The 14,722-nt window shown below is 35.5% G+C and overlaps 1 protein-coding gene across 1 annotated transcript in view; it reads left to right on the top strand.

The window, feature by feature from the left end:
• Window positions 1-14,722, top strand: part of ABCD2 (ATP binding cassette subfamily D member 2) — a 65,378-nt gene that overhangs the window by 40,414 nt on the left and 10,242 nt on the right. The window contains exons 6-7 of the mRNA XM_082742460.1: window positions 4,441-4,586; window positions 9,681-9,765. Of these exons, the coding sequence (XP_082598586.1) occupies window positions 4,441-4,586; window positions 9,681-9,765 (231 nt within the window). The remainder of the gene's footprint in view (window positions 1-4,440; window positions 4,587-9,680; window positions 9,766-14,722) is intronic.

Here is a 14,722-nt window from a genome sequence, read left to right as displayed (position 1 = left end):
TACATGAGCCTGTGAATATACTAAACATTACTGAATTGTACACTTTAAAAGGGTGAATTTTATGGGAATTATATCTCAATTTTTAAAATAGATTCATTTGGGCGCCTGGGTGGCTCAGTTGGTTAAGCAACTGCCTTCAGCTCAGGTCATGATCCTGGAGTCCCATGATCAAGTCCCACATCAGGCTCCCAGCTCTGCGGAGTCTGCTTCTCCCTCTGAACTTCTCCCTCTCATGCCCACTCTCTCTCTCTCAAATAAGTGAAGTCTTTAAAAAAATAAAAATAAAAATAAAATAAAATAGATTCATTTATTTGAGAGAGAGAGAGCGCACCTGAGCAGAGGAGGGACAGAGGAAGAGAGAGAATCTCAAGCAGCTCCCCGCTGAGCATGGAGCCTGACTTGGAGCTTGATCCTATTACACTGAGAACATGATCCCAGCTGAAATGAAGAGTTGGATATTTAGCCTCTGAGCCACCCAGGCACTCCTATATCTTAATTTTTAAAATATGACCAGGGATTCCCATGTTTGTAAAGATCCCATTGAAAATCTTTATATGAGTGTATATATGCATCATTAAAATATAAATATTTTTATTTTCAAATGTTAGTTAAGCCTGTAGTAAAATAATCTTATGTTATCTGTCCTTCAACTGAATCATTTTCATATTATGGAAAAATAGGTAGACAATTGATCCACAAAAAAACATTTATATTTAAAACCTTCAACTTACTCTCTCTTTCTCCCACCCCCGCCTTCTAAAGTAAATTTCAGCAATCATAAATCTTCATCCCTAACTACACTAGGATGTATTTCCAAAGAGCAAAGATATTTTCTAGCATAACCATAATATAATAGTTAAATTCATGAAAATTAACACTTCTTTAATATTTTTACCTAAACATAAGTTTGGTGGTTCACAAACTGGACCCTGTACACGGAGAGTGAAAGAAGATGGAAGAGACTACTCCAGATTGATAGGTGGCAGGTTTGAGAAGCAGAGGCATTAACATAAGTCTTGTCATGGTTGGCTACAAGGTAAATGGATCTCTGCACTTGCCCACCAGAATCTTAAATTTGTAGAGAGGCCTTAACTGGGTTCAGTCACATCTAGCGTCCAGATGGTCCCAACAACACAATGTTCTCTCAAGGCTGCTTCCTTGGAAACAGTTTCCAGCAATGGGAATGGTGGTCAGAGTATACACTCCAAGCACATGTGAGGGGGTGAGGAGCCTCCAGTTGTCCCAGTCTAGCTCATGGTCAAATGGCAGTCATGTCCTGTCAGTGACCCCCAACAATTCTCCATATTTTTTTTATAAATGTATTTTTTAAGATTTATTTATTTTAGAAAGAGGAAGAAAGAGTGTATGCAGAGAGGTGGGAGAGGGGGAGGAGGGACAGTATCCTGAAGCAGACTACCCACTGAACACAGAGCCCCACTTGGGACTTGATCCCACGACCCATGAGATCATGACCTGAGTCACAACCAAGTATCGGACGCTCAACCCACTAGCCACCCAAGTGCCCCATCAACTTTCTATATCTAAATATTGCCAATTATCATAATACTATCCTTTATAATAATTTCTTTCTCTCAATTCATTTGCATTTTAGTTGTCATGTTGCTCTCGTTTCTTTTAATATTACCTCCTCAGCTTCTCTTATTTTTATTTTCTCTTCTCTTATTTTATTTTTATTTTTATGACATTGATATACATAGAGTGCAGGACTGTTGTTATTTTAAGAAAGTTCTTTAAGTTAGATTTGTCTGGCAGTTTCCTGATGCTATGATTCAGGTTACGCCTTTTTTTTTTTTTTTTTTTGGTGTAAGAGTTCTACGTCTTTCCGAAATCTGCTGGGTAACCAAAAACTTGGTAGTTTAAAACAACAGGAATGTATTCTCTCAGAGTTCTGGAAGTCAGGAGTTCAAAATCAAGGTATTGGCAGGACTTTACTTTTTAAAAAGCTCTAGGCTAGAGTCTTTTCTTGCCTCTTCCAGCTTCTCTTGCTGCCAGGCATTCCTTGCCCTGGGACAGCGTAACTCCAATCTCTGTCTCCGCCATCACATGACTTTCTTCCCTTCCTTTCTCCTCTTCTTATAAGGGCATTTACTAGACTTAGGGCCCATCTCTGTAATACAGGATGATCTCATCTGGAGATCCTTAGCTTAGTTAGATCTGCAAAGACATCCCCCCTCCCCCATAAGGTCACATCCACAGGTACATGTGGTTTAGGACACAGTTCAACCCACTACAACACTGCCTAAATGATGTTGGGTCTTTCTCAGAGGATAATGTCAGGATACACCGAGTGTAGACAGAAAAGGAAATAGATTTTTTTAAAAGCATGAATCATACTGACATTCGAATTAAAATGAAATATTATAGTTTTTCTTACCTTCTCACCCATCATGTTTGTAAATTCTTTCTTCAGAGGGAGCGTACTAATTCCTAACATTATTAAGATGTTTACTTCTTTGGTCAGTCCTGTAACATAGGTAAAATAGTTTCAGAATTGCTACTCCTGAATCATTACCAACAAGAAACTTGCCAAATAACGTTTAAGATTTCTTTGTGGTTCTTCTGGTCTTCAACTGAAATTGTGTGGCCAGGTTCAAGTAATTTAGACCAGTATCTCCTCCCCCTTTTATGTGGTTGTCACTCATTTGATATACCATTCAGTTCATTTACTCTGTTTGTATTTAATTTTAAGGTTCCTACCTTCACTGGTTATTGGTTTTTTGTTGTTTTTTTTTTTTGAATAATAACATATAACATGATTCTAAAAGTAAAAACATATAGAAAGGATATTTAAAGAGGTCACTCCCTTCCCTATCCATTCTCTCTTGTTCCTCCAATCTCCAATAGGTAACCAATTTCATTAATTTCTGGTTTACTGTGTTTCCTTTTATAAAGGTAAGCAGGTAAATGTACACTTTCTTATTTCGCTTTCATTTTGCATAAAGACAGTATACTATATATTAGAGATTCTTAAATGGAGGTGGTTTTGTCCTGTAGGGTGTGATATCTGGAGACTTTTTATTGGGTCTACTGTAGTAGACACTTTTAGCATCTGGTGGGTGGAGACTAGATATGCTGCTAAACATTTACAGTATGTAAGATAGCCCTCAACTGCAAAGGAGTACTGGTTCCATACATCCATAATGCTGTTCAGAAACCCTGCTATACATCTACTTCTGCACTTTACTTTCCAACTTAGAAGTATATTATGGAAAATCACTCTACAGAGAACATCCACATCCTGTTTTACAGCTCCATAATGTCAGTGCTATTGTTTATTCAGTCTCCTCTTTATGGACACTTAGATTGTTTTCAGTATTTTGCGATTATAGATAATGCTGCAATGGATCTTATGTACTCCTATTGTTATTTTTGGAAGTATATCTTTAAAGTTAATTGCAAGAGGGTCAGAGGCCAAAATATTTGATGCTTTGCAAAATCCCCTCCAAAAGGTTTTTGCATTTTTCACGAATGTATGAAAGTACTGGTTTCTCTATATTTGCTAGCTGAATTGTCAGGTTTTTGAACTTTTACCAATTTGAAAAGTAAGAAACTCAGTGTAGTTTTATTAAAGATATTTATTTATTTATTTGACAGAGAGAGACACAGAGAGAGAGAGGGAACACAAGCAGGAGGAGTGGGAGAGGGAGAAGCAGGCTTCCCGCTGAGCAGGGAGCCGGATATGGGGCTCGATTCCAGGACCCTGGTATCATGACCTGAGCTGAAGGCAGACGCTTAACGACTGAGCCACCCAGGTGCCCCTCAGTGTAGTTTTAATTTGCATTAATTTTATTATTAATGGCATCTTAATTATTTATTTGTTAAAGTTTTTATTTATTTATTTATTTATTTGTCCTAGAGCAAAAGAGAGAGCATGTGTAAGCATGGTCCCACACACAAGTTGGGGGGAAGGGCAGAGAGGGAGGGAGAAAGACAAGCAGACTCTGCCCTGAGCCCAGAGCCTGACGCCAGTGAATCCCACCGCCCATGAGATCATGACCTGAGCTGAAACCAAGAGTCTGTGCTCAACCTACTGAGCCACCCAGGTTTCCCATTAATGGCGTTTTCAAAAAGTTTTTGCTTTTTCACATCCCTGAATCAAAACCTCAAATTTATATTTAAACCAAATAATTTTAGATGAAATGCAGAAACAATGTTTATAAAATACAGTGAAACAAGGTATGTATTTTTGCACTGAAAATATCCAACTTTTTCCTCATGGCTATGTCTCAATGAATTTTTACGTGAACATATCAGAGTATAATCCTATCATGCCTGAGAGAGAAATACTCATCACCAGGTAATGAATATAACCCTAGACATATGATATTTATAGTCTCCTCTGGAGTTTTCAGACCATGAGGTCTGAGTAAACTAAGATGGCTTTGTACTAGGACTCCTTGTGTGCTTGGTGTTTTATAGGCCATACATGTCTCTTGGAAGTCTTCGCGATCAAGTCATCTATCCTGATTCCGTGGATGACATGCATGATAAAGGCTATACAGACCATGATCTGGAATGCATTCTACACAATGTCCACCTCTATCACATAGTTCAAAGAGAAGGAGGTAAAGTCTACCACTTTTAAAATGCATTTGTTTCAAAAAAAAATAAACTTGGGTAAATAGTCTATGGTTTAATGTGAACATATGCTACTATTAGAACATAAATACAGAAGACAGACTTTATAGCATTTATTGCTTTTCTATTACTGACATCCTCTTTTCTGCTTGGATTAAATTTCCTGCAACACACTAGGCTTTTTATTGTCTGCTACTAGCATTTGAAAACAGTTTTTCCTTCATATTTGAGTATACAATTGTCCCTGAGGCCACCATCAGTCTAGATGTATGTAAAGTCTGTGACAGAAATATTATCCTGTCAAGTTCTCAGCTTATATTAAGCTTAATAATTTAAGAAGTAGATATCACAGAATTAGTTTTTTATTTTCTTTTTTTTTTTTTTTAAGGATTTCATTTATTTATTTGACAGACAGAGATCACAAGTAGGCAGAGAGGCAGGCAGAGAGAGAGGGGGAGGCAGGCTTCCCGCTGAGCAGAGAGCCCAATGCAGGGCTCCATCCCAGGACCCTGGGATCATGACCAGAGCTGAAGGCAGAGGCTTTAACCCACTGAGCCACCCAGGTGCCCCTACTTTTTAATTTTCAGACCCACAGTCTTACCAACATGTTTTTTTTTTCCTCTTTCAAGTAGCACATAGAGAATCAGATAAAATACAAACTTCTATAGTATGTGATTTATGCATAAGATATTTTTGAAAAAGTAGAATTAACACTTATACATATGAACCTAAAAAGGAATTACTTCCTAATAGTCAAATTTTTTAAATATTAATGTTTATTTAAATTCAATTGATTTACATATAATATATTATTGGTTTCAGAGGTAGAGGTCAGTAATTCATCAATCTTGTATAACACCCAGTGCTCATTATATCACGTGCCCTCCTTAAAGTTCATCATGAAGTTATCTCATCCCCCAGCACCCCTCCCCTCCAGCAATCCTCAGTTTGTTTCCTATGATTAAGCAACTAATAATACTCTCCAAAGAGTCCCACAACTATATGACCAATTAATTTTTTTTTAAGATTTTATTTATTTACTTGAGAGAGAGAAAGAGAGTGAGAGAGAGCATGAGAGGGGAGAGGGTCAGAGGGAGAAGCAGACTCCCCACTGAACAGGGAGCCCGATGCGGGACTTCATGCCAGGACTCCAGGATCATGACCTGAGCCGAAGGCAGTCACTTAACCAACTGGGCCACCCAGGCGCCCAGTCAATTAATCTTTGACAACACAGGAAAGAATCTCCAATGGAAACAAGGCAGCCACTTCAAAATGGTGTTGGGAAAACTGGACGGCAACATACAAAAGAATGAAACGGAATCACTTTCTTACACCATACACACAAATAAATTCAAAATGGATTAAAGACCTATATGTGAGACCTGAAACCATAAAAATCCTAGAAGAGAACATAGGTAATAACCTCTTTGACACCAACCTTAGCAACATTTTTTCTAGATATGTCTCCTGAGGCAAGGGAAATAAAAGCAAAAATAAACTACTGGGGCTACATTAAAATAAAAAGCTTTTGTGGGCAGAAGACATGAACAGATATTTCTCAAAAAAAGATATCAGATGACCAAGAGACATATAAAAACATGTTCATCATCACTTACCATCAGGGAAATGCAAATTAGAACCACCAGGAAATAATACCTCACACCTCACAGAATGGCTAAAATCAACACAAGAAACAATCATTGGTGAGGATGCGGAGAGAAATAAACCCTCTTGCACTGTTGGTGGGAATCCAAACCAGTGCAGCCACTCTGGAAAACAGTATGGAGTTTCCTCAAAAAGTTAAAAATAGAGCTACCCTGTGACCCAGCAATCACACTACTGGATATTTACCCAAAGAATAAAAAAAAACACCAATGTGAAAAGATACATGCATCACTATGTTTATAGCAGCATTATTTATTTATAATATCCAAGATATGCCAGCTGCCCAAAGTGTGCATCTATTGATGAATGGGTAAAGAAGAGGTGGTGTGTGTACATACATATAATGGAATGTTATTCAGCCATAAAAAGGAATGAAGTCTTGCCAATTGCAATGACATGGACAGAGCTAGAGAGTATTATGCTAAGCAAAATAAGTCAGAGAAAGACAAATACCGTATGATTTCACTCATATGTGGAATTTAGGAAACAAAACAAATGAGCAAAGGGGAAAAAGAGAGAGAGAGAAACCAAGCAACAGACTCTTTATTATAGAGAACAAACTGATGGTTACCACAGGGGAGGAGCTTGGGAGGTTGGATTCAGGAGTGCACTTGTGATGAGCACCAAGTGTTGCATGGAAGTGTTGAATCACTATATTGTACACCTGAAACCAATATTACACTGTATGTTAACTAACTGGAATTAAAAACTTCTTGAAAAAGACTCTCTGTAGAGCATTTAGAATAATGGCACATAGTAAATGCACACAAATTAGTAGCTAATGGTAAAATTACTACTCATAATATCAATACTATGATATTTTGTCTTTTTGTGATGGTACTTGATAGTTTATATGGAAATTTCATATATATTATTTCATTTGATTCTTATAATCAGAAATGAGGCAGACACGATACGTTATTCTGTTTATTTTTGTGACATTTCTAAACATGAGTCACAAATACTGAAAATATGGAAAGCAGATTGTCTTTTTTTTTTTTCACACGGTCCTCTCCTTCCCAGTTTTAAAACACCAGGGCAGAATAAATGCTGCATGTTAATCTCGAGGAAATTATTTTGGGTAAATTTGAAATCCAATCACCTAAATAGAAATTTATAATAAACATGGACCATTCTATTCTTGTAGAAATCATCAAGAAGTTTAAGAACTTTTGAGAAGAATGTTCCAACCTTAATAATGTAACAGTAATTGTTAGGCTTATTGAGTGCTCACCTTGCAAAACACATTAAGCAATGTACATTGTCATCTTAGTTAACATTTATAACTGTCTTATGATGTAGGTTTTAATAACCCCTTTCACAGGTGAAATTCAGAAGTTTAGAAACTTCCCCAGGGCCTTACTATTGTTATGACAGGGACTCAAATACAGATCTCACTTGAAAGTCAGTGTTCTGTACTAGGCCATGCCACTGTGCTATGTATGCTATCTTCTAGCTTCTTAGATACTAATAAGAACTGTTATATCCTTACACATAAAAACAAAAACAAGGGGGCTACTCTTTACTCACGTAATCATGTTTTTAAGCAAAGCTTGAAAGCACCTAAATTTGAAATGACATCACTTACTTTAGAAGAAGCCTACAGAAGTTATATTTTAAACTAGCTAATACTTTGCTTAGAGAAATGCTTTGCTTTAAAGATGGAATTAGAAACCACGTTTGATTCCATGCACAAGGTTACATAATAGACAAGAGTAAAAGTGTTAACAAATGTTAACATGAACTAGAGCAATACCTACATCTCAAGGAAGCAGGAAAACTGTTTTCTTTGCTGGCTCAGCTCACTAAATCAGCATCAGAGGTGAAATTATAACTCAGACTTTTGATTTATATGTTCTATGATCAAGCAACATTGCCTACTAAAACTTTTGGGTTGAGTGGAACAGAGGACATGATTTATTTAAATATGTAAAGCTAAAGTTTCCTTTGACCCAAATACTTTTCTCTTGTGCTTTCTCAGTTGGCAGGAAAAAAAAAAAAATTAAGCCTGGACTATTTCTCCACTGTGTAGCAATCTGAACTTATTTTTCAAATCCTTGCTTGTGTTTCATAAATGCTATAAAATTCAGTTACAGAGAGAAATTGTATTTCAACAGTTTTCACTAGAAGCAAGAACTTTATTTAAATCAGATGACATTTTGAGATTTTTTTTTTCCTAATATAAAATTGTAAGGATATGTTTTTAAAAGAACAGAAAATTCCTGGAAGTTTATCCAAAAAAAAAAGGAACAGTGGTACCCACTGGGGAGTATTATTGGGAAATAGGGAAAATCTTTTTAACCTAGTGCACAAAAACAACAAGACTCTACACTTCCTATTTTCTTTCCCTTTGTCCAATTTTATTTAGAAAGTTTAATAAAGGTGAAAATTCAGCTGATGGATAAAGAGGAGGGCAAAGAGCCTGAATTTTTTCCAAATGGGAGAACTAAGCCTTGAATACTTGGGATTTGGAATTGTTGTACTGAATGTATATGTCAAGTTTTGGCAGTCATTTTGCTCTCTGAATATCAGACATTCCCTACTCTGCTTTATTTTCTGATATTCTCACAGATAATATTTGATATGGCCATCTCTCTCATAGGCCCCCCCAAAAAGATAAGCCATAAAAATAATAAAAACCATCAAATTTTTAAATATTATAAAAATGTGTAACTTAGAAAATAAAAGTCTCATAATTCCATTCCTGGAGGGGTTTGTGGGGTGTGTGAGTGTGTGTTTATAGAAATGTAATCATAATTTATATAAACATGTATGCGTGTATATATCTATACATACTCATATAAAGTACCAGGCACATGGAAGCCATTTAAGTTAGTTTCTGTCTTACTATTTGTAGGCTTTGCAATAGGCCTGTATAAATTGTTGGCTTTTCTCCTACCACTGTCCAAAATAAGCATAGGTATACCAACTTTTTAGAGATATTCAGAAACAAATTTTAAAAGTGTCTGTATTTTATATTCTTAGGACATGTTTTATCAGCATAAGGAATTATTAACATTAAAAAATACGAAATCTGGAGGTGCCTGGGTGGCTCAGTTGTTAAATGTCCGCCTTCTGCTCCAATCATGATCCTGGGACCCTGGGATCCAGACCTGCATCTGGCTCCCTGCTGAGCGGGGAAGCCTGCTTTTCCTCTCCCACTCTCCCTGCTTTTGTGCCCTCTCTCACTATCTCTATCTCTGTCACATGAATAAATAAAGTCTTTTTAAAATTTTTTAAAAATAAGAAATCTAAACCAAAATGCTTATAAATGAGGCTTTCTAGTATCCAAGCATATGTTCTATAAAATACCAGGTCCTTTGGTGTTAATAATTTAAACTTGCCAGGAATCAATTGTCCAGGGTAAAATATATGTTATATGTTATATGTAAAAATGTATGCTATATATTTTTAAGGATGGGATGCTGTTATGGACTGGAAAGATGTTCTGTCTGGAGGGGAAAAGCAAAGAATGGGCATGGCTCGCATGTTTTATCATAGGTAAGTATTCCATCGTTGTAAATAAAAAAAATCTTTGGACAAGATTCAATGTCCTCCTCTTTAGTTTAAAATTATCTTCCTGGGGGATGGAGGGATGGACAAAATGAGTGAAAGAGAGTGGGAGATACAGGCCTCCAGTTATGGAATGAATAAATTGCAGAAAAAAGGCACGGCATGAGGAATATAGTTAATGACATTGTAATAGTGTTGTCTGGGGACAGACACAGCTACATTTGTGTGAACATAGCCTAATGTGTAAACTTGTCCAATTACTATGTGGAATACCTGAAACTATACAACTGTGTGTGTCAACTATACTCAAATAAAATAGAAAGAAAGGAAAAAAGGAAAAACTAATGCTTAGAATTTACAGGTTCAGTATTCTTGTTATTTCATTTCATGTGTTGGAAATCTCCCAGTACTTTTTCCTATTTTTTAGGTTGAGTAATGTTGGATGACAGAATTAAATTCACATATATCCTCTGTTTGAAAGGATTATTACTAATTTTAAAATGTGATGAATACATAACTACTATTTTACTGGGGAGAACACAGTAGGTAGGCATTCAATACTACTTCTGAATTAAATTATTAAATTCAAACTAAATTAACTTTTCAAGCACTCAGTAGCCTATTAAGCTCCTCCTTAAAAATCAGACACTTACTTAATGCAAAAAGGAACCAGCCAGCACAGGTCTTAATAGACTCAGAAAAAGAGAGATACAGGAAATAATTTCTCCTGATAAAACTTCTCTCTGCAACCAGCTTCATAGCCTTTTGAGGTTCAAGGATACCAAACACAAGAAGCTGGTAAGAAATATTAAAGCTATTCTGAAATATTTTTACTTGTCCTATTCACCTCTGAAAAAAGATCTCTCTGTCTCTGTCTGTCTCTTTCTGTTAATCTTAGGCCTCTGGCAATGAGACTCAGAGTTGTATGCAAAGCAGGAGGCAGACAAGAAATACATTACTCAGTTTTAACAAACCATGTTGGGAAAAAAAGAACTAGAGTTATGTACACGAACGCCTAAATGGCACCATTTATGGCTATAAACTGGGGCAGACGTGACACTCTGAAGGAGTTACAATAGAAGCAGAAATACTTTTATAGTGAACTTTAATAAAAGATAATGATAAAAGGAGCCATAGATGTGTGTGTGTGTGTGTGTGTGTGTGTGTGTGTGTGTCAAGGAAGCCTCATTAAATAGTTAGCAGCTAGTTACCCCTCACTTAGTGATCAGTTGGCTATCATTTCTTTAAAAAAAACTTTTATTATGGAAAAAATATTAAAACTCCATCAAAGAAAAAATTGTAAGTTGAATCCCACGTCCCCACCACACTGATTCACCAAGTGTAGCATTTTACCACGTTTAACTTTTCGATTTTTTTTTTAAATTCTGAAGTATTTTAAAGCAAATCCCAAATACCATGGCATTTTTCCTCTAAAAACTGTGGCATCAAGAAAATATAGGAATATTGTTTTACATAATAGCTACCATTATGTAGCTATTCATAACTAATAAAACTGATAAAAATTGAAGTCATCTAATACCAGGCTCATATTCAAAAAGTTTCACTAGTTGTCTCAAAAATATTTTCATAGTTGATTTGTTCAAACACGTTGAATTTTGTTGTTACATCTTTTAATCATTTTCAAACTAAAGTCTCTGCTACTCTGTGCCCCACCACCACCACCACTCAGCTGCCAATCTTGTATGTCATTGACTTGCTAAAGAAATAGGGTTAGAGATAGAGAACAAACTGAGGGTTGATAGAGGGAAATGAATGGGAGATAAGCTAGATGGGTGATGGGAATCATCACTTGTTATGATGAACTGAATGTTGTATGTGAATGATGAATCACTGAATTCTACTCCTGAAACCAATATTGCACTATGTGTTAACAAAGAGTTTAAATTTAAATATATATATAAAAGAAAAAAAAAAAGAAATGGAGTTAGTTGTACCATAAGAAAAGTGCTCATTCTAGATCCTCTGATTACTTCCTCATGGAATCTTTTACCTCTTTCTTTAATCTCCAATTTTTCTTGTAAACTAGAAATTAGAGCTAAAAGCATAATTACATTTTACTTTAGACTTTTTAAAAGAATATAAGATATTTATCTTCGAAAAAGGAACATATTTAAATAATTTTATTAAACATAATTATACGTTCATTTCATAAAGGTAGAAAATTTAGATAAGTAAAAAAAACTATTATCCCATTACCTATATTAAATAAAAATTCAGGTAAATTTTAAAGAAAAAATTGGCTTTATTGAACAATTTATGAATAAGACAGCAGCTCATCTAGCAAGTAGAGAGGAGCTCCAAAGGGATACAGAAAGCAGGACAAGAAAGTCATGAACAAATTCACCTCCTATTGGGAGTCTAAAGGGTCTTACTAGGTTGATTACCTTACCAATGTTGACCAAGAAAATCTAGACTGACCAGTTCAGATTACATTCCTGGGGAAGGTTGAACCAGCAGTCAAGTTAGATAGTAAGCCCCAGTTTGGTGACATGGACCTAGTACAAGTGACTATTTTGGGCCTGTAGGTGTCTGGCTAGAGTTTTTTTAATGAGAAAATATATTGTGTTAATAACATGGTGTTTTGGAATTTAAGAAACAAAACAGATGAACATGGGGAAGGGAAGGAAAAATAAAATAAGATAAAAAACAGAGAGGGAGGCAAACCATAAGAGACTCTCAACTATAGAGAACAAACTGAGGTTGCTAGAGGGGATGTGGGGGGAGGGGAATGGGTGATGGGCATTTTGGAGGGCATTTGATGGAATGAACACTGGGTGTTCTGTACAACTGATGTAACACTAAGTTCTACCCCAAAACTAATAATACACTATATGTTAACTAGATTTAATTTACATTAAAAAATCTAAAGAAAATGAAAAAAAAAACATGGTATTTATAATAATGTGCATGGTTAGCTCAAAAATATAGCAAGCTAATTTGCATTGACATGGATGGGGCTAGAGAGTATTATGCTAAGCAAAATAAGTCAGTCAGAGAAAGACAAGTATCATATGATTTCACTCATGTGGAATTTAAGAAACAAAACACTGGGTGCTGGCATTAAGGAGGGCACATGGTGTGATGAGCACTGGGTGTTATATGCAGCTGATGGGTAACTGAACTCTGTATCTGAAACTATCGATGTACTATACGTTGACTAACTAAATTGAAATAATAACAATAAAAGAAACAAAACAGATGATCAAAGGGAAAAAAAGAAAAAAAAGAGAAGAGGCAAACCAAGAAACTGACTTAATCTTAACTACAGAAAACGAAGTGATGGTTACCAGAGGAGTTGGGTGGGGGGATGGGTGAAATAGGTGAAGGGGATTAAGAAGCATTTATTGTGATGATCAACAGGAGTTGTGTGTATTGAATCACTACATTGTATACCTGAAACTAATATCATACTATAGGTTACCTAATTAGAATTTAAATAAAAACTTTTTTAAAAAGAGTATGGCAAGCTAAAAAATTACAAACCAGAATTTGCTACCTCAGAATTTTTAGTGCAATGTATGTTATAATGCCCCTTTCTTAGATGATGTGGTGAGATTCAAGAGTAAACTTTACTCTTTGACATTTATGACCAGCTGTTACCCACTATCACCATGAATCTGTTTGAGCCTTGTCCGTAAATATTCAGTAATATGATCACCAGCATACTTGGTGAAATATAATATGATGGGATGTAAAATGTGACCATAAATTTCCCACTGTGTTGGTGTGTTAATAAAATAAACCCTGTAACAAAGAGCAAGAGGCATTAATCTCAACCCAAAGAGATTTTTAAGTACTTGTAACTGGAAATAAATAGTCGATACTTGGTATTTAAAATATTTTGGATACAATGTGAGACTAAATGAACATCAAGTTTCAAGCATACCAATAGAAAGAAAATTTAGTGACCTATGGAAAGATCCATGGAGATGAGCAAGTTGTTGAAAAGCAGAATCTCTTGAGGGAAATCAAAATGAAATAGAAATTTTAAACCCAGTGAGAGAAAAGTAAAATAATGAGGAACTGCCTTTCCTCATCCTCAAAGGATTAACAAGAAGATTTGAATTGCAGTATGAAAGACCTAAACTAGCTAAAATGGAGAATTTTGGCAGGGATTATTAAGTGTCATAGTAGTATACTCTTTTTGAGAGGATTTTAATTTTAATGTTTAATGAATGATCAGAAAAGTTCTGTCCTAAGAGGAATAGATTAGGTCCTTCACAAAGATTCCTCTTCTGATGTTACACCAAAAGAAAAAGAAAGGAAAATCAGAAAAACAATATTCTCTAGTGTTTTATTTAGTTATGTCAGCCCAGATTCCAGCTTAAGTACAAACACACACACACGTGCGTGCACGCACTCACACCAGTTCTGCCAAGAAAACAAAACTATGGAATCTATCTTGCATCTGCTAGCCTAAGAATTACCATGACCACTGAGTGTAAGATATATACTTTATTTCTAATTCTAAGATGCCATCTCTTCTCTGTTTAGCTCAAAGCACTCTGAAAAATGACACAGTAAAAAAAATAACTAAATTTCTAAAAAGAGATTTACACAGAAAAGGAAATATTTATCCCAAATTGTTCTTTTATTCTTTCTTCTCCCTTTTTTCTACTTAAAAAAATTATACACAAAACCGTAACCAAATTTGAGACAAAAAAATAGTGCTTAATACTTAAACAGAACAGTAACCAAAAGCCAACAAGTACAACTATTTCTGTTGATGCTAGGGGGACTCTCCAATGGTCTTTCAGTTCTTTGCATGGAGAGCAGTTACTAAAGTCAAAGCGAATGTTAAAGCTACCTTGATTCCTGCATCTACTCGCCTTGACTATCCTCCCTGGAATAGGTAACAGGATCCTATTAGTAAACAAATCCAGCTTATAAAAACAATTTAAAGTGCTAAATAAGTATGCTGAAG

Source organism: Mustela nivalis, assembly GCF_964662115.1.
Source record: "Mustela nivalis genome assembly, chromosome: 7".
Lineage (NCBI taxonomy): Eukaryota > Metazoa > Chordata > Mammalia > Carnivora > Mustelidae > Mustela > Mustela nivalis.
The sequence above is the reverse complement of the archived record's forward strand: the minus strand, read 5'-3'. Positions and strand labels throughout refer to the sequence as shown.